Below are 27,190 nucleotides of genomic sequence, written 5' to 3'. Positions count from 1 at the left end.
TGGAACATCCAAGAAGGATACAAAGAACTCAAATTGCACTTAGAAGACTCCATAGATCAGCCAAGGCCCAACAGTCCCCTCATGAAACCACTTTTAAATTCAATAGATCTGGATTTTTATTTGGATCTGCACCAAATTGCACACACTCACAAATATCAGTCCCCTAAATATGCCTGGTTTTTCATCTAGATCCCAAAATTGTTCTCTGTGAAATCAAGGAAAGTGTTGAATTGTAAAGAAACTGGGAAAATGAATCTGCACCAAAATGTAATGGGTTCTTCCCTTGGCCAATCGGCATCCTGCCACCAAGTGCTGCAGCCATCGGCCCTGATGCTTTTGTGTAATCTTGTTAACAAGCAAAAAAAAAAACACAAAAGAAAACCTGAACAAACGGACAATGGTAAAAACATAGCTTCTTTGGTGAAGATGACAAAAAAGGTATCATTAAAAAGATGGAGCAGGTGAAGCTACACACATACTGTGAGTGTATTTAATTTAATATGGATGTTAAATTTAAACAGCCAATGTTTTTTCCCAGCCTGTTAATCATAAATATTTCCCGGTGAGCAGACAATCTAAAATATACATTAACACGTGTGAAGTGCAGAGTTATTCATTTAAATCAGGTCCTTTTCTGACCTCTTTTCTGTCATAATTTTTATATGACTGACGATATAATTTTGCTCTCCGCTGATTGTCTGGTGCACCGTGAGCACACAGGTTAAATCCATTATTCAGATGTTGTGTTATTTGTGCAGAGAGCTAGGTCACATGTCAGACGTGTGTGTACACAGCTGTCCCGCTGGCAGCGCTGTGCTGAAACGTTCACAGGACAGTTTAATAGGATCCACAGTGATGTACTGGAGCGCGGCCAAAGTTCCACACTTGTCACTTGACAGCACATGGTATTACTCTGCTGGAGAGGTAATGATGAATCATGCTGCTGCTTTGGCAGGATGACAAAGATGTACACAGCCTGGTTTTTCTTAGACTTAAGGTGGACACGAGCTCGGCTTATGGGTCTCCACCTGCTTGTTAATGAGCCGGGGGTCCCCCACAAAGCCAGCGATTAAAACACAGGCTGAAAACAGTTTGAAAACTCCTGATATATGGTACCTGCCGAGTGCAATACACAGCAGGGTTCAGCAGCACAAATCAGTGTACTGGCGGGGAGAACCGAGGCAGGTGAACAAAACACTCAGTACAAGTTTAATCTGCTCAGCCTTTGATGCCTGACGGTGTTTGTATTGAACACAATATTGAGGAAGCAGAACTTTTGATTTCCGTCTCAACTCAAGTTGACACGTTGACTTGCCCACTGAAGATTTCCCCTTGTAATACAAAGCAGACCCCGGAGCCAGAGAGTGTGTGTGTGTGTGTGTGTGTGTGTGTGTGTGTGTGTGTGTGTGTGTGTGTGTGTGTGTAAGTGCGTGCATGAGTGTGTTTGTTTGGTGTCCCGGTTGCTTAGTGGGTCGGCTGCAGTGTTAAACCCCAGACGGATACAGAACTGGCAGAGCAGTGATGTTTCCCCTGATTCAGCTGTCACACATAAACAGACGAGGCAGAGGAGTACGGATGCAAACAAAAACTGAAAGTAGTAAATCTGAGAAAAGGGAAACAACAGGTACACATATTGAAACATGTACACAGCTGCAAACAAAAGTTTCAACAGAGGAGAAAACAATGTTATAACATAGCTGTTGAAAGGTGGGTTTTATATCAGATGATCTTTCTCTTTATTTCTGATTACTTAAACATGTTTCCTTTGAGCAGTTTCATCCCTTCTTTTTCCTTTTCTGATTCATCCTTGCTCTCCCTGTTCTCTTTAGCATTTAGATCATTGCTTCCTGTGACTTTGTTTTCATTTATCTCCATCCAAGTCTTTTTTTTTTTTCTTTTGAGTCATCACATATCTTGGCACAAGTCCTTTGACTCCTAAGAACTTCTGTTTGCCCTGAGGAGGCTTTGCATTTCACAAAGAAACTAGAATGACACTCAGTAGAGTTCACTCCTCCACCAGGGTCCAACAGTCCCCGAATGAAACCACTTTTAAATTCACTAGATCTGGATTTGTATCTGGATCTGCACCAAATGGCTCATAAATATCAGTCCTCTTAACATGCCTGACTTTCTTTTATCAAGATCGAAATGAAAATATTCAAAAACATATTTAACTCGACAAAAAAAATCTGGATAAGGCCCCTGATCTGGATCCGAACTTTTCTGGGTTCTTTCCTAAACCCGTAAAGTTCCGTTCTTATCTGTACTGTAGTTTTTCCAAAATCCTGCTAGCAAACAAACGCAGGAAGAAACATAACTTTCATGCCGGAGGTAAAAAAAGAAAAGTGTCCTCTTGGTCATTTATCTTCAAAGGCACAAACAATAGATCACAAGTGCACATTATATTCACCAGTATAATTATCACCATCTCATCTTCCTCTTAGTCATGTAATCATGTCTGTTCATTCATGTGTCGGTCTCTCTCTGTCTCTGTCTCCTCTCCAACTATTTATACACTTCTTTCTTTCCCAGCCTTCTTTGGGGTTTCCAAGAGGCATTTATATGACAGAGTGGCTTGATTAATGTGAACGTAACCCGGTCCTCAATTTAAGGTTTCTGAGGTTACAGGCTGACGAATGTGTATCTACAAAAAGCATCCATTGTCTTCCCCCCCCTCTCACTTCTCACTCCCTTCATTCTTTTTTCTCCCAATCTTTCCTCCTACCTCCGTGTTTCATTACGGACATAATGTGCAGCTGCTAGTCATTTATTACTCTCCCATCAGCCGTTCATTTGCGAACAGCTGGATTCCAGACAGTGGGATATTGAGGGGAAATTCTGTTCAATTACGATGCGTGGATTTAGGCTCTTTCGCTGCATGCGTCGGACACCGACCGGTCTTTCAAGGATCAATACCACCCAGTCAGCCTTATAACAATCAGTGTGTTTGAAACATCCAGTCCAATTTATTTTGACGTTAGTTTCCGTGGATTTCTGACACCCATTAACCAATTATATCTCTTTTTTCTACTAAACCTAAATTCATAACTTTCGCTTTAGAGTTATCTCTCAGAGTGTTCCTGCCTGTTGAAATAACCCCCAGCCCCAGTTACTACATGGATTTGTTTTTTAATTTCTGAACTGCTCGAGATATGCTTCAATTTATGCCTAATTTATCTTGTACAAAGCCATCATAATGTCGCTTTAATAAAAAATTGATTGACTTGCTTTTGTAGTGCTCCAGGACACTCCATCTTTCAAGCACATCATAATCCAAGCAGATATGGGCATAAATGTGTAATGAATAAATCAGTAAACTCGGCACATTATGCAATATCAAGATTACTGCAGTTAACACATTTTCTCTTTACTTTCTTGTTGTACTTATTCATAATGCACAAAGACGGCTGAAACTGTTTTGATGTGTGTTTTTCTCCATCTGTTAAAAAAAAACGAACAAAAAATAATTCAAACTTGGATGAAAATATAATAAGACTTGCATGTTGGGTTGCAGCAGTGTCCTGTTTTCACAGTATATTATAATGTTAAAAGTAATGGCAATCGTGACTTTTTGCTTATTATCTGTATTGGACCAAAAATACAACTGCATCTCTCCTGAGGAAGGAAGGAAGACTGATAATCTCCATCCCTCCAAAAAAACTAAGTGAGCAGCAGTGTGGAATCAGTCTGGATATCCCAAAACTAAACGGGGGGGTTGTCCTGGAGGACGGATATCCAGTCTGCAGAAAGTGGCTGCCAAAAAGAGGGAGAACTTCAAAAGCCTGGTGTCCCCGTTTATAACTTTAATCCCTGACGAGAGCACTTGTAAACATTTAAATGTCAACCTTAAAACATCAAAATGAATCCCAACGTCACAGCTACATCTCTGTTGTCTGTCTGTCTGTTCACTGACTTCTGACTGACAAACACACACCGACCTCGATACGACCCCTTACAGAAACACACAAACTTCCCCAACTGACATCAGTGAGCGTGGGTGAGTTTAAGGTTCAGACAGGATGCGGCTCGACTCTTTCATGCACCTGAAGTACACGAGAACGTTTTTTGATCATCTTTTATTATCGTCCTTGGGACAATTTCTTAGTATTTTCTGAAATTTTACAAACCAAGCATTGAATTTCAATAATCAACCGATTAATCTATAAAGAAAATAATCTTTAGTTGCAGTTGAATACTAAATACTGCAGAAAGTTTTACCTCCACCAACAACAACAGTTAAATCCTAATATTACATTAATACATGCGTAATAATAATCTAATGATATATAATAGTTACAAATCGCTGGGGTCATTTTCTGTCTTTAATACTTTAAGCAGATTATTCGTACTTAAAGTTAAATAAAGGATGTGAATACTTCCTCCTCTCACATGTTCGAATAAAACCCCTCTTCTGTTCTCGTTCCTTGAAGGGCCTGTAAACTTGGCAGCTTGATACCGTGAAACCACGATGTTTTCTGAAACGTTATCACACTGTGACACTCTGTCGCTGCTCCTGTGAAAAGCGTATGGGTCACCTTGGAACAAAACACAGAGATTATAAAATATTGAATACAAGATGTGTATTATGCAACATGTGAATCACATAAAGAGCAACTGTAGGGGCTGTGGTGGGTGAATGCAGTGTGTGTGTGTGTGTGTGTGTGTGTGTGTGTGTGTGTGTGTGTGTGTGTGTGTGTGTGTGTGTGCGCACTGTTTCTGTGTTTATCTGTGTGAAAACCTAAACTCTGTAAGCTGTTTTCTCCTCTTTCTTTCCTGCTGTTTCACAGAAACAGCTAGCAGCTATGGCCCCCATGCTGTTTTTATTATCTCTGTCTTCTCACTCACTCCCTCCCTCTATGTCCAATCCTTTCTCTCTCGTTCCCCCCTCTTTTTTCCCTTTCTTTTCTCTTCCTGTCTCTTTGCTCCATGCTGTCTTTTGCTTTACCCTAATTTCCACCATCTGAAATCGAAGTGAGCAGAGGCAGATAAAACCTTAGCTTGCGGAGGCAGGGGAGAGAGGTAGGGGATGATGGAGGGATGCTGATGGAGGCTACCTTCCAGAGGTCTGGATAGGCCAACCCATATCGGGGGGTCACACTGAGGGGAAAGAGGATATGAATCCTGCTGTGCCGTTTTCTTCCAGTTCCTTGCTCACTCCAGCTCCTTCCTCCTCCCTGTGTCTCTCATCCTTTTTTTTGTTGCAGTAGAGGGAAAGTCAGCTTAAGTGCTGAAACACAGTGTTCGTTTGATCCCTGGGATCAAGATGAAAGAAAACAAAAGCTAAGATGTACAAAGAAAAGTTAGAGCATCAATGAGGCAAGCATGAAAGTTTGTGCCAAACAGCTTTGTATGCAATGTCTTGCACTGAAATACATTTTCTAAGGTTGGTCTTGTCAAAAAGAATCATAAAAACCTCATAGGATGGAAAAGCAAAGAAAACAAACTCGAATTGAGTTATTTAATGGGAGCAAGGATGAAGTAAAGAACATTTTATGAAAAGAGTAATGTGGAGAGAAGGTTAAAATACAAGACATTTTTAATGTGATATATTTTTTTTATTATGAGATACAGAGTTCATACATAATGTTTGGATGTCCAACTCTTTTTTTGACATTTAAGACACATTTAACTTATATGGCTATCTTAGCTTGTATCCAGATCAGTCCAGCATAGGCAGTTATTTTGTTAACCCCCAACAAAACTCGTCGGCCCACAAACCCGCGGCCAGTGTAACCCAAGCTTGTCCTCGACTATGAAGGTAATTGTTGCTGAAACTGGGTCAGAGGTAAATCCAGTAAACTGCCTCTTCTGTGCAACTCTATCCACTTTAAAGTCCACGTCAATATGGGACAAGTGAGCACTGACCGCAAATGTAATCCCTCACCTCACTACCTCACATATCACTCCACCAGACGTCCACACTTGCTACAACAAGTTCTTCTTTTAACACGAGACTTAAGCCATACACATTAAATAATGATCACAATTGTTTGATTTATTGGATTGGCATCTAGTAACAGCTGATAGTCAAACCCAGGTATGACTTTCAGGACTAGAATGGTGGGAGTGGTCCTCATCATTGCTGAAAAACACTTCATGATCATAAATGTTTCTACCTTTTCCTGCAGTGAAAAGTAAAAGTGTGACGAAGCCCTTTTGTTCTTTTAATTTTGAGCCAAATTATTTATATGGAGAACAAGATACAGAGTCCCCGCCTCAAGTCCAATCATATGAAACTCTGACATGCAAAATGGAGAGGCTCTGAAATGTCTTCACATTGGGGAAATACTGATCTTGGTTATGAAATTATATGAAGAATTAATGCGGCGCTGCAGAGGGGGACCCGAACCAGCATCAACAGACTGTGGTGATAATGAAGTAATGCAGTAACACCCATTAAAGATCAAAATATAATTTCCCCCCTGTTTAATCTCTGTTTAAAAGTCTTAATAAAAAGTGACACCGCCCAAGGAAGTGTAACGAACGTCTTGTTTTCGATGTAATGAATGGGAAGTGAATCTTCATGTGAGCATCCTGACAGCTCCATGAACGACTACATGTCTTCACATGGAGCCTCATCTGGAGGCTGGGAAAACCAGGTGAAGGTCACAGGCAAGGATCAGGGTGCGGTAGTGCGGAGGGGGCAGCAGGGCGGTCGAGGGGTCACTCGGGGTTCGATACCAGCTGTGGAGAACAGGCGCGATTCCCTAAGCAGCTCCACTGCATGTCACAGTTTTAAGTGTCCACGGCGTCCAGCCCTTAACTGAACCTCGGCCAAAGCAGGTAACGATCTAAAAATATATAAGACAACACGCCTTCCCCTTGACAGGAAATTCAATACAGCAGCATGGACATTTGCTGAAACATATTAACCATATCTCCATCTGAATTAATGCGACTTCAGGTGAGCGGCGGCAGATTGCATATTTTATTGTGAAGGGCATTTCCAGTGTTTGCTTAAGCAACGTGCGTGCGACCCCAGTAGATCTCCATTAGCTGTGAAGTGTGCTAATGACATATTGTGTACTAGGTTACTTACTTTGTCTCCATTAGCCAAAGTGTGAATGGTTATTAGTCTGCCAGCAGTGACCTGTGACTCCACATCTACACACACACACATACACACACACCAGGATGTTGGCACACAACGTATTGGCTCGGGTGATTTGTGACCTCTTTCCCTCCTTTGCTGCCATCTCACTCGTATTGATTTCTTCTCGTCTTGTCCTACAGCTCTCCCTCTTTCTCTCCCTCCTATAGTGTTTCTCTCCTCTCCTCCCTCTGTCTAGCTTCACTCCCGTTCTCATCTCCCTCCTTTCCCTTTTGCTCTGCCACCTTTTTGTTGTCCCCCTCATAGGTTCCTTCTCTTCTTCTCTGACTCTTACGTTGAGATTTCAGTTATTGACAAGCATCAAGATTTTTTAAAGGTCAATAAGCTTCTGTGTCAGTGACTCCTGATACAGCTGTGCATTTGTGTCTATATCAATTTGTACATACATCTGTGTTACATATATTGTAAGTGTTAAAAGTAATGCTCCGCTGTGGGGGACATTTTGTTTATCTGAAAATGAACTCCTGCTTTGTTTTGTTAGTTCGCCTCGTCCTTGTCTGTGTTTGTGGGAAACTGTTTGAGTTAGTTTTGCCGTTCCCTGTGGGCTTCCTCTTGTGTCCTGGAATGTCCTGGTTCACTGCCTCTTCAGTGCTACTGGAGGACACGCATGTGCACGCTCAATGACATTCACATGTGGACGCGCGCACACAGAGACACACTTTTAAACGTAAACCAGCGGGGACTGTGGAGATCAGTCAATGTCAGTGTGGAGGCCATTAAGAGAGCGCACGCTCATACACACATGCATGTGTACACATACACACAAACACCCACAGTACGTGCGTGTGTTGTGAGTTTTCAATTGGTCACAGACCAGTGACTGTTCTGTCGATGTCCTGGATGATTTCCCTCAGTAGGACTCAGTCAGCCCCTGATCTCTCCCTTACTCACACCCTTCTGTTGTCATCTCACCTTTTCATTTCCCCCTTTTCTTATAATATTCATATAATTGTTATTTAACAGATAGTTTTCAGGTCATGAAACATCCAATGACTTAATGGGCTTAGCTGCAGGATTGTTTGATTTTGCACATTTACTAAGGCCATTGCTACAATCGCTCAATGTTGTGCTTCTACACACTAATATATTTGGATTATAGCTTAAACACTCTGATCCTAATAGAACATGGCAGCGACAGATATCCTCTCGTTTAGTGTTTCGATGGCGGCGTAGAACCGAATCCCCCATGTCTCCATACATGTTAATGCAGATCTAATAGGTCGTTAAGTTGATGGAGCCATCAGCATGCATCGCATTCGCAGATCTCAAAGGTTGCGATGGTGGCGAGGTTGCATTAGTCACTATAGGAGGTTTATGGTGAAGCCGCATTATTACCTGTGGGGAAATGTGTGTGTTCGCTTGCAGCAAATCCACATTAGGTCTTAATACCTGTCAGCGTCCACTGAGCTGATCCCCAAACAGCAGTGCCAACCAAATAGCTCATCTACACACGGGAGAGAAATCAAACTTAAAACGTTATTCAGTGGCTCTGAAGCAGTTCAAAGAAACTTTGTTGCAGGTATGATCGTGTTTTTTCCTTTCCAACCCCAGGCTGTATTTATTTTGACCTCGTGTCTTTGTCTTTTGTAAGACTCCCTCCCTCTGTGGCACTGATGAAATAATAATACTCACTGTTGACTTTTTTCTGTATCCTCTGTTTCTTTCCCCTAAAGGCCTGTCGGTTTGACCTGTCACTGATCACATTTAAACACCACAAAGCTTTAGAGTGCTTTCTCTCCCCCTTGCTCCCTTATCTCTTTCCTTTTCCAAACCATTTAGCTTCAAAACCCCCAGTCTCTGTTTTCATGTCTGGCCCTGACTCACTGGCTTCCCTCTGAATGTAAATTCTCCTCAGCTTTTTTGTCTCGACTGCAACAGGGGGGACCATCCCTTTGAAAGAAAAATGTCTGTGACCGACTGACTGTAGTCAATGGTCAGCTGAATGACGTGTGGCGGACAAAGTCACACCACCGGTCGTCCGGCCAAGTGTTTAAGTCTCAGAACAAAATTGATATTCCATCAACAGGGAGTTTACAGGCATCGTTGCCAACTTAGTGTCTTTCTATGCTGGATTCATTGACTTCTCAGACCCCCTCACTGTCGGGTTCTAGCATCCAGCGACTGTTCTGAAACTTTCAGTGGAAGACGGTCACCAGTGTCGCCCTTTGAGCTCGAACGTTGGGAATTTCCTCTGCAGGCACAGCTCTATAGAACTGTCTTTCAACTGTCCGCACGGTGGAGAGGAATGAGCTTTTAAAAGTAAACCAAGCTTAAATCACAGAACAGTCATTGTCTCTAACTGACGTGTACAGTGAATGACCTCAACGACATTGTACTTGTAACATCTGGATTTTAGCAGTGCACAGACGCAGTGTGAAAACGGTTTGGTGACGGCTGGTTAACATGTTATCTGAACGGGTCGGGATTCAATCACTATCTCATATACTTGCTCTCTTGTCTGACAACAGTTAAAAAAAAGCACGTCACTGAGAACAGAGCCTCGGCTGTATGTAGATACTGCATATGTGAGCACAGTGTGTAGGAGTGAAGCAAGAAGATAAAGGACTGAAACTGGCACCAGGGAGAATGTAAATATGACACGATCGTGACCTGAATATGCTAATCAGCGTTTTGCACAGGCTATAGCTACTTCCCATTGGAAGTAGTTTTATTATAATCGCAACCATTTTCATCTTCGCTCCCCAGATTTTCACACTGAAAACAATCCAGCCTTTCACTTTCTATTTCTATCAACCCTTTTGGTTGTGATAGCTGTTCACGGCTTATGGCAAAGGACATGAGGTGTCCGGTCACAATGTACCTGTATATTAATACAAATAATGAATGCTGAACCGTGCGTTAATTATTGCATCCTATGCTTCACACATCACAGTGAGGTTATGAGTGGGTATGTGCACTACGACAACACACAGACATAAAGTTGTATATTAGTTGCACTACTCTGCACTACTCTGCAACTTGTCCTAATTATATACTTTTGTGCATGTTTTCTCCCAGTTGCCATTTGTCAAATCCTAAAGTCTGGACAGAACACGTTCTCCCACTGCTGCACATTCACTCCGCAGCTGCCAAGCAAACTTTGTTATGAGAGGTGACGCTCCGCGAATAAAAGCAGGATCTGAGGGTTGAGGGTATTTCTGTGATTGATAGAAATGTTTGTGACTGTATCTACTTGTCTGGATACTTGTCTTTCCTTTTTTCATCTCCTCCTTTTCTCTTCCCCCCCCCCTGACAGTAGTGGTTTTGTTGATGGGAAACACTGTCAAGCTATAGAGACCCAAACTCCATGCTTGTCTGCCCATAATAAAATTATGTGAATTCTCCGAGCTCTGTATCTAAACAAAATAAGAAACAGGGTGATGTGGGACTTTTTAAACCTCATGTAAATCAGCCTCTTTCTGACCCAGCAACATTTGCTTTTGGAGATTTGCATCAGGAAACAATGGGAACTACTGGCACTTCACTGTTTTCCACAGATCCAGTGACATCTGTCTTTTATCTGTGTCTATTCCCACTTTGTGACATGTTTTCTCTATTGACATCAAACTGATGGAAAACAAGGGAATCTCTTTTATGCTGGATGCAGTTTGTGAGCTGCTTCAGATTTGTGGTGTCAAAGCATTGGCATATTTCTCTATAATAATTTTAGTCCCTAGCTGACACACAGATGAAACTATAGGATGAAACAATATGTTCATATCCGTGACGCCCCTTCCAGCATCAGGTGTCAACACAAGAAACATGTCATATCTCTGGAAAGGAAGAAAAGTGAATGTTGCATCAATAACCACAAACAGTAGTGAGACAGTATTTTTCCCCAAAATGTCATTGCGACCTAGATTTGTTTTCTGCTTAGCTTTTTTCTGGTTAGATAATTGGAACAAAGTATTATTATTGTATCACTTTCAGCTAAAGACTTATTATAATATAATACTCTGGATTCAGGTAAATCAGCAATAAGACTGTTTTTTAATTTCATCCTGACCCCACACTGCTTTAATGGCAAAATCTGGCTCTAGCAACACTTTGTCTTTTTATTTTGAGTTTTTACCTTCAGCCTCACAGGGAAACCGAGCACATTTAATCCTTACATTGAAGTTACCCACAGTGTATGTCCTATCTTTGTTTAGTTTTTTATGTGATCCATGTGTTGCCATCTGCTTGTTGGAATCCTCCATGTTTCTCTAAATACTGTACAATGCTCTACTGGCTTCACTCACCTCCAAACAAATTAATCTCCTCTCCATTTCATTACATTACAAAAATAAAAATATAATGTTTGATACCGATACAATTTTATTTTTATAATAAGGAGTTTATTTTTACATGTGCAAATATTAACATAAACAATAGAAGATGAGGTTTCACACATCATCACACACCTGCAGCTGCTGTGAGCAGAGTAACACACAATACAAGATATACCAACAGGTCTACACAGTGTTTTCCATTAATTACCTCGGTATAACATCCTGCTTCAGCCGTGTGTGTGTGTGTCTGTGACGGGGATGCAGCTCTCAGCCGGCGGAGAGACCTCAGTATAACACCTGCACTGTCTTGTCACTCTGCAGTAAATTGTGTGCATGTTCAGTGGGAAATCACAATAATCAGGCCTCATAAACAGGCCAGGCCTTCAGTCCTCAGCACAGCAGATAGTGTGTTTTTATTTATTTATCAAGAAATGGCAACATGTCCACACGCTGTGGAGTTGAGGGCTGGTAACAGTAATACCTGAAAAAACATACTTTTCAACTGTTAGCATCACTTGGTCAAAATTCATATTGTTGGTTAAAGATATAATATGTAACAATTATTCATTAATATGTCTAAAGCAAAGAGGACTTTTGTTGTATAATTGTGTTTTTACATTATCAAAAACGTTTCCAATAATGTTTAAACCTAGAGAAATCCCCAAGGTAGCAGGAGGTTTCATTTCAGTCCGTCTTAGCTTTGTCTAAAACTGTGATACATTACCTCATCTGTGAACATGATCCCACGCTGCTTCACGACACCGTCAAACCAGGTCTCTTGTTCTTGTTCTGATTGAGAGACCCCAAGTGGCAGAAGTTGCATATTCAACGTTAATTATGAACATCTCTAGTGTAAATACATATACAGATGAACTGTAAATTTCATTACCTGCTTTTGTAGTTGTTTATTATTAGGTTAAGATCATTAGCATCCAGAGATCAGCTCACTGTTGATAAATCATGTTTTTTTACATAATAATCCTGAAGATGAGCCAATCTACATCTTTTAATTTACGAGTGGAGACTTTAATGTGCTTTCTCTGAGTTTTTGGGTCAGCTGCACTTTCACTGGATCCAATTCCAAACAAGGTGAAATATTAAATAGCCTGAATTTTTAAGAGCAAGGACGAGGTGTCAACCTTGGATTACATTGACTAAGGAGCACTACAAAGTTGCTTTAAAACTTACCAGGCGTCCTCAGTCCTGTGCCTGGAGGAAGGAGCCTCGTACCCAATGCAATTCAGCCTTTCACTCAGAATAGCTTCTGTGCAGCCACTGTCCCACAGGCTCCAGTATTATTCTCTGAGCAATGGTGCAGAGCAGGCGAGGTGAGGCCACCGACTAAAATCGGTGGATCTGACTGTTCTCCGGAATTGGCTCCATCCTTTCTGTCTTACCTTGAGATTTCTATTGGACTTATTTGTCATCTTTTATGTACTGGATGAGGAAAAAGTAATATTTGATTCTGAGTTTTGATAAATGTCGCACCTTACAAAAATCCTTCTCTTGTGATTTTGTTTATTCCAAAAGATTCACAGTGTAGCTGTATACATTCTGCCCAAACCTTCCCACTGATTCAACATTAGTGTTTTGCTTCTATTTTGGCTTAAGAAGCCGCACAGGCAGTGATGCAAAGCTCTGAATGTACATCTGTATTTTTCTTTATGACTTCACTCGTCACTTGCTCCCCACCTCTCCCTGTGCTCCCAGATCCCATGTTTCAGTCTGTATTCCATAACTAGCTGTCTGCCTCATTTGAACCACTGACTTTAATTGGCTTACTTTCCTCATTACTTCAGCAGCAGTGTTCTCCCTGGTCTCCACCTCCTCCCTTTCGCTTTGTTACCCTTTTGTTCCCATGCTGTGTTTTTTTTCCCGTTCCCTGCAACTGCCTGCCCACCAGTTGTCTCAGCTTTAGTCCTGGTTTGCTTGTGGGTTATAATTGCCTCTTTATCTGCCATTTTCTTAGCCTCCACCTTCCTTGCCGTGTCCCTTTTGCTCTTTCATTTAAACTGAGAAACTATAACAGCTTCCCTTTATTGCTAGTATGCTTGCGTTCTGATATTCACACTAGTTTTTATGCTGCTTTTGCTCTTTGCCCTTGTAGCTCTCTGCCCCTCGCTGTCTTTTATCACTTGTTGTGCCAACAGCACCTTCCACAAGCTTTTTTTCCTCTTTGGCCCTCTGTGCCATCAGAGCTATTTGAATTGCAATATCACCTAAGTTCTCCCTTTACTTTCCATCTCTTCCATTTTAATATCCTTTCTCATCAATCTTTATTTTTTTTCTCTAACTCACAAGTCCATGTCTCTCCATCTTCTAGCCAGCTTATATAGAAGCTTTTGTAGCCTTTCTTGCTCTTTGCCCTCGCGGGTCTCTCTTCACTTCTCTGGCTGCCCATTAATGGCTTTTAGTCCATCACAATCCTCGCTCACTGGATTTCACTTTTGGCCCTTCCCTCTGTCCCCTTTGCCTCCACGCCGACTAAAACTGTCTCTCAATTTCTTTAGTGGCAAGAACTTAACTGAGAGTCTTCTAAAGTAATAGGCCCCAGTCAGATTTGAGGAGTCCCGTGGAGAATGTTTCTCGGGTCTTGGTTTTGCTGCGGAAGCTGAAATAAACTGCCAACATCTTTTCTCATAGTATTTCCCCCGTCTACTCCCCAGACCCCACTACTTTTACCTAAAATTCATTTTTATCTTCTTTTCATTCTCGCTTCACTTTCACGTTTTTTATTGCCCTCCCACCTCTTACTCTGCCGTCCTCTCACTGTGCCTCTGTCGTTTCTCTCTATTACTTCTAATCGTCTACTGCCATTTTTTTCTTTCAAGTCTACGAGCTGAACCTTTTTTATTGTTCATCAGTCCGTCCTTGCTCCTTCCTCCTTCTTCTTTGTCTTCATTATTCTTTCCTGTTGTGCATTTCCACCTCATTCTCAATGTCTCTACCATGTTCCACTTGTGCCTCTGCAACATCGCCCATATTTCCATCCTGAGTTTATTCCTTGCTCCTCATTTCCTGTATTCTTGTGCAGTCCTCCTCTATCTGTGCTCCCTTGCAGGCCTATCAGTGGGATGCAGCTATTTAAACCCCACTTTCATTCTTTTCCATGGAGCTTCTTTGTAAACACCAGAGAAAAGAGGGAACAGTGAGATAAGAGGTAGAAATGCGAGGAACAATTTCACAAAGTTTACATTAAATCTGCAGTAAATCTACTCAGTAAAGTGACCTGGATCTGTACACTGCAGCAGATATTGTATGATTATCCCCTGCCTCTATTTACTTGCAAAGATATATCCTGTGCACCGCTTTGACTTCGGCTTCCTAAGCTAACATAACAGCCATATCACAAGTACAGAAGCTTAAAGGGGACATAGCATGCCCATTTTACCACAAGTTGATATGGTTCCTTGGGGTCTTAATGAAATTTCTGTAACATACTTTGGTCAAAATACCACAAGGATCATATAAAACAGCACCCTTTTTACCCTGTATAAAACAGCCCTCCACAGAGTGACCTGTTTTGAGTGCCTGTTCCTTTAAATGCTAATGAGCCAGCTCCCCCCTCCCCCCTCTCCCCCCATGATTTTAAACGATATAAATTACATATTTTATGATATAAATTATCAAATATGCATCCCATACTTTGTATTCCCCTTGTTGTCCTGGAGTTTTAATTTTCCCAATCACATAATTAAATGTCCCCCTCTGCCCATCCACTACAAGCACACAAGCAGACAGACAGAGAGAGAAAGAGAGGGGTGGGGGGGCTATGAAGACCATCATTTACCCCCGAACCCCGACATTCAACGGGTACAACAACAAGCGGAGAAAGCAGAATCGCGGGCTGACCTTATATATACAGTCTATGGGGCTGACCAGCGGAGAAATGCTCGTCCCGTGTGAACAGCCAGGCGGCTGCGCGCTTGAGAACGGCGCTGCGCTGCCTCGCAGCTGCGCTTCCGCGTCCGGTGTACCCCGGCGTAACTACTGTACCCCGGCGTAACTACTGTACCCCGGCGTAACTACTGTACCCCGGCGTAACTACTGTAACCCGGCGTAACTACTGTACCCCGGCGTACAGTAGAGCTGAACACTGCGGAAGTCTTCCACACAGCTGGCAGTGTGGAAGACCGCTGCAAGGCAGCGCAGCGCCGTTCTCCAGCGCGCAGCCGCCTGGCTGTTCACACGGGACGAGCATTTCTCCGCGCTGGTCAGCCCCATAGACTGTATATATAAGGTCAGCCCGCGATTCTGCTTTCTCCGCTTGTTGTTGTACCCGTTGAATGTCGGGGTTCGGGGGTTACAGTAGCGCTGAACACTGCGGAAGTCCTCCACACTGTTGGCTGTGTGGCGCTGACACAAATTCCAGCTCACGCACGGGAGAGCGAGCGGTCGCTCCCGAGCAGCTGCTGCAGCCTCCCAGTCCCAACGATCCAGACAAATGCCACATGTGAGTGAATCGCGGGCTGACCAGCGGAGAAATGCTCGTCCCGTGTGAACAGCCCGGCTGCGTGCTTGGGAACGGCGCTGCGCTGCCTCCGGTGTAAACCCGGAAGTAACGAGTGTGGGGGGACGGGGGGACAGGGGACAGGGTGGGCCAAGACCATGTAGGGAGACTTCCAGTTCCTTGTTACGACACAATACCCAGGAAGCGCAATCGAGTCGCTCAAGCATGACGTTTCTGACTTAGAGGAACTATAACAAAACGCGCGAGTGTTTTTTCCCCAGAGTTTTTGGGTTGGTAGACATGCCAGATACCCACATTAACCTGTAGAAGCACTAACAAAGTGGAATTTGCATGCTATGTCCCCTTTAAATAGACTTCAGCTTTTTTACGTTTTCAGTGGGTCACTTTCCGTTTGCAAGAGCTTTATTTGGTTTGAATTTAATTCTCGACTGATATAATGCAACAGTGCTTTTTCCTTCACTTCCGCAGGTCTGGTGGTGAGAGAAGCCAGTATAGAAATAACGCGGCAGCAGGTGGAAGAGCTGTTCGGTCCTGAAGATTACTGGTGTCAGTGTGTGGCCTGGAGCTCTGCTGGAACCACCAAGAGTCGCAAGGCGCATGTCCGCATCGCATGTGAGTAGAACACTGCAGACATACATACAAGGTGTGAAGGTTAAAAGATGATGTCATGTTTGCACACGAGTCTGCATACTGTGTACGAGTATGGGTCTAACTCACACACACACACACCCACACACACACACAGTCTCATGAATCTAGAACAAAGGAAAAATGATGATGAACTTCTAATTTATTTATTTTATCATATTTTATCTTATTAAATGTGTCAAGCATACTAACGGTCCCTGACTCATGGGTTTACAAGACACCAACATACAGTTGCAGTGTTCAGACGCTCCAACGTCATTAGAAAATAATGTGTTATTTTACAATTCCTAGGACAAAAACTCCTTTTTCCCAAAGCCCGGTAAATAAAAGCTACAAAAAAAAGTAGCTATAGTTGGATCTTTAAAGTTTCAAAAACACATTGTTTTATATGCGACAGCAGTAGCAAATATTTAGTTTGCATTAGCTATAAATTGATGACGTGTAGGGAGAGTCAACAATGAGGCTGATACAAATGTAATAAGTGAGTGTGTTTCCTGTGAATTCAATATGCCCATGGTACACAACTTCAATCTTGTAATCAGAATCTGCCACTAAAAATATAAACTACTGTGCAGAACTCACTGAATGGGCATTGAGGTTGTAGTTAATGAACAATAAGGAAAGGATACTGTCTGTTTGGCTTCATAATGGCACATTATCATGCATTTCAACACTTGAGACTCACAGGAAATAAACGTGTCCTTGGGCAGAGCCTTGTTTTACACTGAAGGATAAATGGTGGGGAACTTTACAAAGCCGAAACGTTGCCCTGTGACTTCAGTCAACCATCACTAGCTTCCTGTTATGGTCTGGTGAAGAATTTAATAAGACAAGTGGGAGTCTGACTATAAGGTCACAGAAAGACCGCGGGCCAGACCAAACCCAACCAGGCTCAATATCACTCTAGCAGTGATCACATGGAGAAATGGTTTTAGGATTGCCAGACCCCAGCAGCAGTCAGGGGGGAAGACAAAAGTTGGATGCTGCTGTGAATGACGCTCAGTTGACAGCTCGGCAGCGGCCGCGCGGCGAGGGAGTTGAGATGTTTGATAGGAATCACCCAGACAGCCTTGTTCGTTCTTTCAACGTTAGCTTCACATAACAGAATGAATTGTTCTTTCAGAGCTCCTCTCGCTGGCTGGAGAATTGAAACCACAACAGTAGATTTTTTTCCGAGCATCAGTGCTCTGGTCAATATGAGACAACGGGGACCTGTCTGAGTGCTCAGGTTAGAGAAAGGTCAAGCAGAGAAGAAATAATGTGCCAATACAAGCGCGACCCCACCTCTCCAGGTTACCCGTCTTCTGACGGTGCGGCTCTGCCTGAGTGAGCTCGTAAAAGGTCGACTGGGGGCTTTGATAGAGTCCTTTCAGTATAGACACACAACAAACTGCACAGATCCTCTTCGTAACTTTAACTGACAAGATCGCTCGAACAGACGCACACCCTGGAGAGGTTATTCTCCCAGGTTGGTCTTATTTGTTCTGCAGAGGGAAATCCATCATGTTTACCCTTGTTTTTCACTCCAGGTTATTTTATTTGGCTGTAAATATGTTTCATATTTTCACGTGTGTCGGGCTCTGTTGCTTAGTTTATTTACTTACTGACTTAAACATGTGATTTTATGTATTTGATTGATCGTAGTAGGTTTATGCACAATATCATTTTTTTTATATGATATGTAAAACAAACCTGCACAATATAATTTAAACATAGTAAATATACACCAGTGCATCTGTATACAAACAGCAGATTCAAGCCTGTACACTTTGCAGTACAGTGCATGATCATGGTAATGTGGCAACAGCACAGCAGCAGTCTCTTTTCATTTTGCTCGTGAGCTCTGAAGACCATTTGAATTTGGAACAAAGCATCACTCCTCTCTGCTGCTTTGCTACGTGCAGGATGTGTTTCTGTCCGTCAGAGAGTGACACAGTCAGAAATGTCCTGCTAATAACATCCTCGACTGGAACAGGCCCTCCTCGGGGTGCAATGAAACCTGGGTAATGTGCTGTTCTTGGCTAACGTTTGCGCTGATACCTGCTGAGAGACAGATGCAGGCAAGTGTGCGCACACCGGCTCCTCAGGCTCTCTGAGGCAAACATGTGCATGTGAATGGCTCTGATACAGAAATGCACGGTGAGCGCTGAGAGCCACATTGTTCAGTGACAAACATTTGCATCAGTATAGGTGACATGTGAGGGTATATGCCTGAGTGTATAGGTGCATAGTGTGTGTGTGTGTGTGTGTGTGTGTGTGTGTGTGTGTGTGTGTGTGTGTGTGTGTGTGTGTGTGTGTGTGTGTGTGTGTGTGTGTGTGTGTGTGTGTGTGTGTGTGTCTGTGTGTGTGTATGAGAGAGGCACAATAAGTGTGTCTGCTTCACATCATGAATTACAGTATACCTGCCACAAATATCATCATATAATACCAGCGTTTAGCATGTACATCAGCTGCCACTGTGCTTACTGGTTTTACCAATTCTTTATCACTCTCATTTACAAATATTTAATGATGATAATCCATCCATTAACTTACCACTTATTATTTAACAGTCGTGCACAAGAGTTAATCTATCGTCAATCTACACGTCGGAGAAAACCCTTGCAAACACAGGGAGAACATGCAAATTCTGCACAGGAAGACCCCGGCTGAATCTGAATTTGAACTCGGGACCTACTTGCCGTGGGGCGGTGACAGTGCTTCTCATAATAACACTCAAGTAGTGCACCACAAATCCATTTTCTTCTGCTCCCTCTGTTTATAATAACTTATTATTATATTTTGGACTGTTCGGGGGCTGCCCACTTTTTTAAGTAGTTTTCAGTAAACAGTTTTCTAAACCAAAATAAATCTTAAAAGCGAAAGAGAAGAAGCATGCTACCCATCTTTTCTCATTTTCCAATACTCTTCATGTATTTCACACACACACAGTATGGAGTATTTCACACACGTCAGACCTCTGCTGGAGGTAGAGGGACGGTGATGGAGGATGCCTCTGAGAAATATCGAAGGCTCCAATAGATATGAGGCGAGAGAGAGATGATAGAAACCCAGCCCCTCTTTTCCTTCACCCCCTTTCTCTTCAGATCTCTCTCATTTCGATTTCCCGTGCCGTGTGTGTTTTCCCTCTGACTTTGTCTGTCCCTCCGTCCTTCACATTCTCTCTTTCTGTTATAACAGTGATTTTTCCCTTAACCAGATCTGATTACACTCAGCCCCCTCTTTCGATAACCTTTTACTTCAAATCGACCCAACCTCCTGACCTACCCTGCATTCGGCTCCTATTTGGATCTGCCGTTGTGATTAAAATGCTTCCTGGCAGCTCGAGCTTGCTGAGCAAAGTGTCTTTTCCACCGCACAGTGCAATAGCAATTCAGCATTTCTCTCCCGCATACCCATCTCCTCTTCCCACTCATTTTTCTTATTTCCCCTCGCATTGTATCCTCCCCCTGTTTTCTCTCCCTTTGCTCGCCATGTGTTTATTGTTTCACTCTGTCACTCACACTCTTTTTCTGCCTCTGTCTTCCTCATTCTCCGGCATCTTCAGGCTGTTTTAATAACTGTGGAATTAACAATTCAAGGCAGTAACTAAAGAGCGGTTTTGTAGCTGCATAATGATAATCAGTGTTGTGGCTGTTAAAGTGTCACACGCGCAATCAGGGATATTAAATCTCTGAGTGATTTTTTGGTCTTTTGGAGCAGGGCACTTTAGCTGAGTTATGGGAGCTGCTGGCAGCTTAATTCAAGTTTATAAAGCAGGTGAGACAAACACAGGCGCACATTCACACGCTCAGTCATGCACAGCATTGCAGGCACGTACGCCGGGTTAAGGGAAACACAGACACACACATACACACAAATGTGCATGCAGTGTCAGTCGAGCTCTTTGGCCCCGTAGCTCTCGGGTCAAGTCTTTCTCCTTCCGTGGATTAGCACAATGTCAAGGTCACATGGGCACACACAAACACACACACACACACACACACACACACACACACACACACACACACACACACACACACACACACACACACACACACACACACAGAAACACACACTGTTTTTCTATCTAAGTGAAGATACTAATTGCCATGATACATTCCCTAACTCCCTAACCTTTAACATCACAAATAAATCCCTAACTTCAACCCTTAGCTGAACACCAGACCTGAACCTCGTTTTAACCCTGAACAGCTCTTTAAAGGTGTGAGGAGTAGGGTACTGAGATCTGATACACAGCCAGTACCTACCCGATCAAATCCCAATGTAAATGGTAGTGCCTTATTTTGGGTGCCTGAGCTATGTACCAAAGTATTCGCCCTGCTCACAGGCATCATAGCCATCACCGCAGATGTCAAGTTAACATAGCATTTAACTCTGGTGGCAGCTGCAGGATCCAAAGTGCTTCGGTACTTGATGTGAAAGGATTCTAACACCAGGACATGCCGTCTATCTGAGCCGAGAGCTGCTGCTGCCGGGTCCTTTGAGCAACAGCTGGCAGAGTTGGTGGCAGTATGCACCTTGATGTTTGCGAGGAGGAAGGAACAAATCCACTGAAGCACCTGTCAACACACGGGATACATTTGAAAGCAGAGGGATGCTCTTGCGTTGCCCCCATACCAAGGACGTCAAAATTCAACTTCCAATTTGTCTCAGCAATAAAAAAAGGTGCTCTCATCGTGGACCATTGTTTTGTACTGAGGGTATTTGTTCTAGCAACATATAAGCATGGTACCATTTAATAAGTATCACTTTAGCACCAGTATCGAATGGTCCAAAGTATATACCTAACTCCAGTGAGGACCAGCCAAAACGTCTTCACTGTCCTTATTCTGTGAGGTCTAATAGTCAGACAGGTCCTCACAAAGGCGAAGTACAAGTATAAACACACACATTCACACACACACACACACACACACACACACACACACACACACACACACACACACACACACACACACAGACCCAAATTTCAGATGATGGCAATTTGTTCTGCCACCGTGGGCCGAGACATGTGTACACAGCAATCATGTGTCCAGACACTCTGGGAAACAGCAACCTGAGCAGCTACGTGTGTCATTTGGAAAATGTCTGTTAGTGAAGTTCTCGTGTTTTGTTTATGATGCCGACGTCTCAGCTGCATGCACTTATGTTTTCCTTCAGTCATGGACGAATTACACCGAGCAAAACAAGGCTCAACAGTGATTTTAATTTGATTAAATCCAAACTCTCACACACTCATTTAGACTTAAACTTGTATGTAGACCCAGACCCCCCCCCCCCAAAACCCCCCCCCCAAAACATTCAAGCCAAAAATAAACAGTTTTAGTCAGGCAGTCCAGTCAGCTCGAGTGTGTAACCCAGCAACTGAAAACAACTGCAGAGGGTTATCCAGCCTTACTGGTATGAAACTCAGCAGCTCAGAAACCCAATCGGCACAACGACCACCGTCCAAGTAACATTCAACCTTCTTTTCCACATGAAATAAACAGTAGCACTTGTGTTATTGCAAACGATCCATAACAGATGTGAACAGAAAGTCTGTGCTGTTGAGATACTCTCAGTCTGACACTTCTGCAAAACACTGGGAGCAAAACCTCCAGTGTTTTTCTCTGGATGACATAATCTACACAGTCTCCTGGTTTCTGGCTTTGAGAGCGACGTCATGATGGTCACAAATAATGAATATACATTTTTGTAGTGAAAACCTGTGTGTGTGTCTGTGTGTGTGTGTGTCTGTGTGTGTGTGCATGTGTGTGTGTGTGTGTGTGTGTGTGTGTGTGTGTGTGTGTGTGTGTGTGTGTGTGTGTGTTTGTGTGTTTATGATGGCTAATTATTGCTTTAAGCCACTGAGCGTTTTACCAGATTTCAGACTGCTCTAGGTGTAGCTACAGCACTGGTTTTATTGATGTGAAACATAAGTCACTTTTCTCAAGTCCAACTATGACAAATATATAATCTATTTGACCCCCCCCCCCCCCCCCCCACATAGGTTTGTTCCCGTACATAATTAATCATATTGATTTTACAGAGAAATAAAGGACGCACTCTCAGAGAGGCAGAAAGGGTCGTCTCGGTTTTTCATGAGGCCACTGAAACGTCTCCTGGAACCAAATACAATGTTGAGGTCAAATATAAAAAAAGTCTTTGAAAAAGATAAATGTAATAAAATAGAGTACATGAAACAATAACGTTACATAACGTTTTCATAAGATACTTATATTATAGATAAATATGTATAGATAATATAATTTCATAAGATCATATCATTTATTTAAATAATGAAATAATAAAGACTTTTCATTAGTCAGACTCCATCTCAGAGTGAAGTAACATGCCTCCTTTCTAATTTACCCATCATGTACTTTATTGTAGACAGGTCCTTTAGCCATTTTTGGTCCTTAACAACAATTTTTTAAAAAGACGATCTGCCGTAAGTGTTGCGCTCCAGAGTGCCACAGCCATGTCAGAGGATGGGGTTGTTTACTTGACTGTGGATGGAAAGACCTCATCTGACGTGTAGAGCTGATCACAGGTTGTGAAGTGTTGAAATGACAGGGGGGAGAGAGCAGTGAAAGAACTGGTCTGAGTGGAAAGAGACTCCCTTAAAGTCACTCAGAGAAAATGACTCCCTATATAACCACACTGAGAATTACTGTGACACTTGAGGTCACCCTCTCCCTTCACTTCTTCCATTTTCCTGATGTTACGCTGGCCTTGGAAGACGTCTGTATGAGTGGCCAAAGACTGACGTAGTGAGTACCCGACCATCCACTGGTACAGCACTGACATTAAACACTGTTTGGATACACACCCTCGTCCAGTGGATGTAAAGTCCTTGATTTTTTTATCATTTAATACATTTTGCTGTTAATTACAAATCCATTTACATTTCCCTGTTGGTTTATTAAATTGTATCTTTATCACTCACATCATTTGGTTTGTTTTTCTGTGGCAGGGGTCTGATTGTTTTCATTGCTCTGCCATTGTGTGGGAAATTGGATGTCCAAATGATCCTCTCTGAGACTAAAGCACAGCTCCTTCCTCGCTACTTTCTTCTTCCCAAGCGCATCTCACTTTGCTCTGTACTGCTCCGGCAGCTCCACCAGGGGAAACTGTTATGATTTGGCATGGGCAGCATGCAGGCAGAGACACCCATTTTGGATAATTGCTCTGAAATGTGCTTGTGTTGAGGTGCCCGAGGCAAAGAATAAAAATATATATATAACCACAAACATAATAACAGTTTTAGCTGAGCGGTGGAAGAAGTTTGAGAGGCAGAGGAGGAGGAGGAGGAGGAGGAGGAGGAGGAGGAGGAGGCGGAGAGAGAGAGAAAGAGAAATAAGTTTTGTCATGAATAGATGCTTACACAGCTTTAACATACATATAAGGAGTTCTCAGTGAAGAACACATTTTACAAGGTCGCCCTCTGTACTTTTCAGCTCGGTTGTGATTCTTCCCCCCCAAAAAAAGTTGCTCAGTGAATCTCTCAGTGCTTCTTTTTGAAGCTGGATAGTGTCATCTGCAGTCTGGGAGTGAAGTGGGGTCAGTGTGAATTGATGTGACACAGCTGTTCCTCCTCTCCTGTGCACATATTTCCCTCGGGCACATATTTGCACACATGCGCGGAAACACACACCTTCCGTTGACGTGAATATGTGCTCCCCTGCTGCCCTGAACACAATGTCACATACCCTTCACACACACACTGGCTCACACACTTCACTGGCTACCAAACTGGCAAAATTGCATCTCTCATAGACCCCCAATTTCGCTCTGTGTGTGTGTGTGTGTGTGTGTGTGTGTGTGTTCATTCCCCCTGAGCAGTTTGCTTTAATCTCCTTTAATTTCATTCTCAATCTTTATGGAAATCAACTCTCAGAGCCAACTCCTCATTTCAGCATCTCCCTTACTAATTAAGACCAGGAAATTGTTCGTGGACTCTGCTGGCATAAGAAAATGTGTCTCACATCCCTCAATCACTCCCTCATTCTCTTCTTGTGTCGCTGGTTGTTTATTTGCCGTTTTGTGTGCGAGTCTGTTTTTTGTTTCAGTCCCACTGTGAGTATTTTACCATTTTGTGATGTGGTTGTGTTGTGTCTCTCTCTCTCTCTCTCTCTCTCTCTCTCTCTCTCTCTCTCTCTGTGTTTGTGTTTGTCTACACCTCATCAGTGTGTTGTCATCGCTATGACAACATCTTCTGTGTCTCTACCGTTCTCTCTTTGTCTCTCAGTATCTGCCCATGTACGTGTGTGTCTGTGCCTAGTGTGGGTAGCCATGTGGTGGATTTAGGGCTAAAGCTTCGGGTGATTACTCCCATAATGAACCATCATGCTCTGTTCAGGCTGTCATCCCCCACAGGGATCGACTGCATTATGAAGATATCATTCAGCCCCAGCAATACTGTGTCCTCACATAACTCTCTTAACCAATATATCTGCACAAATGGAATCTGATAATGAGTAGATTTATACTGCATGAAATTAAACCTCATCGTTTAGGTGAGGAGTCGTTCTGGAGAATTCTGGGATCTTAAAAGCTTTGTCAGCTGTGTATCGCTGGAGAGCAGACAGCAGGATCTTCTCAAACACCTTGTTCACACATATGGAATCCAGCTGTCTTTAAACTCTCTGCAGTCTGCAGCTCATCATCCTGATGGTTTGTTATTTACATACAACATATTCTCTTTGCAACATGTTACCGAAACGTTGCAGTTCATCAATGACAACAGCTCAAAAGAGGGATTGATGTTGGCATTCCAGATCTGCCCTCAAGTCATGCCCAGCTTCAATGGGATCAAAATCAACAAAAGAACTGTTAATATGCTCTTTTCATATTGCGCTTGTCTGGTCTGTCACCATTCACATACTGCACAGTCATCAGGGGCAATTTGGGGTTCCGTCCCAAGGACAAACCAGAGGTGCCTGGGGATTGAACCACAGACTATCTGCTTAGTGGACGGCCTGCTCTACCACCTGAGCCACTGCTGCCCTACAAGCACTATGTTGTAAGACAACATTTGCATAAAGTAGAATCTGCATGTCGAAAGCTGTAACTTCCAACTTGTTGGAAACCAGTGAAATTATTTTTTAGATGGGAATTTGTAGAGAAATGTTCCTTAATTTCCACAACATTTAAAAAAAATATAATTTGATGTGAATGGTTCATGGTTACAAATTCAGATTTTAAATTCTGCATTCTTGATCAAAAGACCGGATTCCAGCTTTTAAAACTTTTCTAAGTGAAACACATATTATCTCCTCCCTTTCTTTTACGATGAGACTGGTATCTTGATAAAAGAGATGCAATCACAGCCAGATTGATGGCCGCTGGGTTTGATGGATTGCTGCTTTTGAGAGCGCTAAGCTTGAGTCACTGACATGAGCTTCTATTGAATGGTTTGATATTGAGAGTGTGTCAGACACTAAAAAACAACTTTAATAAAGCAGAGCAGCAGGTGGTTTTGGTTTTAACCCATTAAGACCAAAGGTGCTCTCAAAATAAAGCAGCAACGACCTTAAACCTGAAGGTTTTCTGACAAAAAAGTGACTATTCACTGAAACCTTTATTTATCAGCCTCTGAAGAAGATAGAGACGTTAAGTAAAAAATATTTCCCTTTGAAAATGGATACGTTTGGAAGGATGAAGCATATTTAACAACATTTTCAGCTCAGGTCTATTTTTTTAAGTTAATGACCATTAGGTCAAAGGCAACGATGGTCAGTAAAAGCTGAAAGTTTAAGCTTTCAAATGATTTACTTGAAGGAGACTTGAAGGTCAACAGACACACGTTGAAGTCTGTGGCCGAGTTGTCTTCATTGTTGTTCTTTGCTCTACTTTGGTGTCCATTCTCCGGCTCAGGTTGTCAACTTGTGACTTTCAGTGAATCACGATACATGTCATCAGTCACATGTCTCAAAAATGACCTCATATAGAACATGCGTCCATCTCATCCAGCTTCACAGGGCAACGTGCATCCGTCGCATAAAGTCCTGAGAAACTTGCAGTGTGTTGCATCTGGTCTTAATGGGTTTAGAAAGAGTAACTGGCCTCGCTGCCAACTTCTCCTTCTCCTCCTCTTTTTCTGCCTCTCATCTTCCAGACCCCCATCTGCCGTCTCGACTTCCCTTACCTTTCCTCTGCCCCCCCCCGCCTCCCATTTCACCTCTCACTCTGCCCCCCCTCTGCCTGTAAGCCACTGTGAGGTGACTGTCCTGATGAAACACCGGGGGAGTGACTCATGGAGTTGACCAGTTCAGCTTTAAAAAACGCTCGGTCTAGTGAGTGTCTGTGTCTGTGTGTGTCCACAAATAGTGCACCACAGCTGACAGATAAGGTGATTAAGAGTACACCTGGGAGCCAGGGGAGGAAAAGGACACAAGGATAAAGCGCACACACACAGACACAAACACACACACACACACACACAAACACACACACTGTGCCCTCCTATGAAAGTTTTCTGTATGGTTTTAAAACCAAAGGACAGGGGATAGAGGATTTGTCGTCCATCGCAGCAGCCACCCTTCACAAACTAAAAAAGTCCTTTTCAAAGGTAAAAAGTTTATTTTACATCTATTTGAGCCAGATTCAATTAAAACAGCCCGAAAGTTGTGTCATTGGCATTTTGAAATGAATGCTGTGTTATCATTAAACCACTAGATATCATTTTATAATACATACATCACT

General features: G+C 42.8%; 1 protein-coding gene across 2 annotated transcripts in view; it reads left to right on the top strand.

Moving 5' to 3' along the window:
* The window catches only part of LOC117767516 (netrin receptor UNC5C-like), a 197,732-nt gene that overhangs the window by 97,020 nt on the left and 73,522 nt on the right, over positions 1 to 27,190 (top strand). For both annotated transcript variants that reach the window (XM_034595243.1, XM_034595242.1), the window contains exon 3: positions 16,322 to 16,465. In XM_034595243.1, coding sequence (XP_034451134.1) covers positions 16,322 to 16,465 — 144 coding nt within the window. The remainder of the gene's footprint in view (positions 1 to 16,321; positions 16,466 to 27,190) is intronic.

This window comes from Hippoglossus hippoglossus, chromosome 9, assembly GCF_009819705.1.
Source record: "Hippoglossus hippoglossus isolate fHipHip1 chromosome 9, fHipHip1.pri, whole genome shotgun sequence".
In the NCBI taxonomy this organism is placed as follows: domain Eukaryota; kingdom Metazoa; phylum Chordata; class Actinopteri; order Pleuronectiformes; family Pleuronectidae; genus Hippoglossus; species Hippoglossus hippoglossus.
This window is presented reverse-complemented; position numbering and strand designations above follow the sequence as displayed.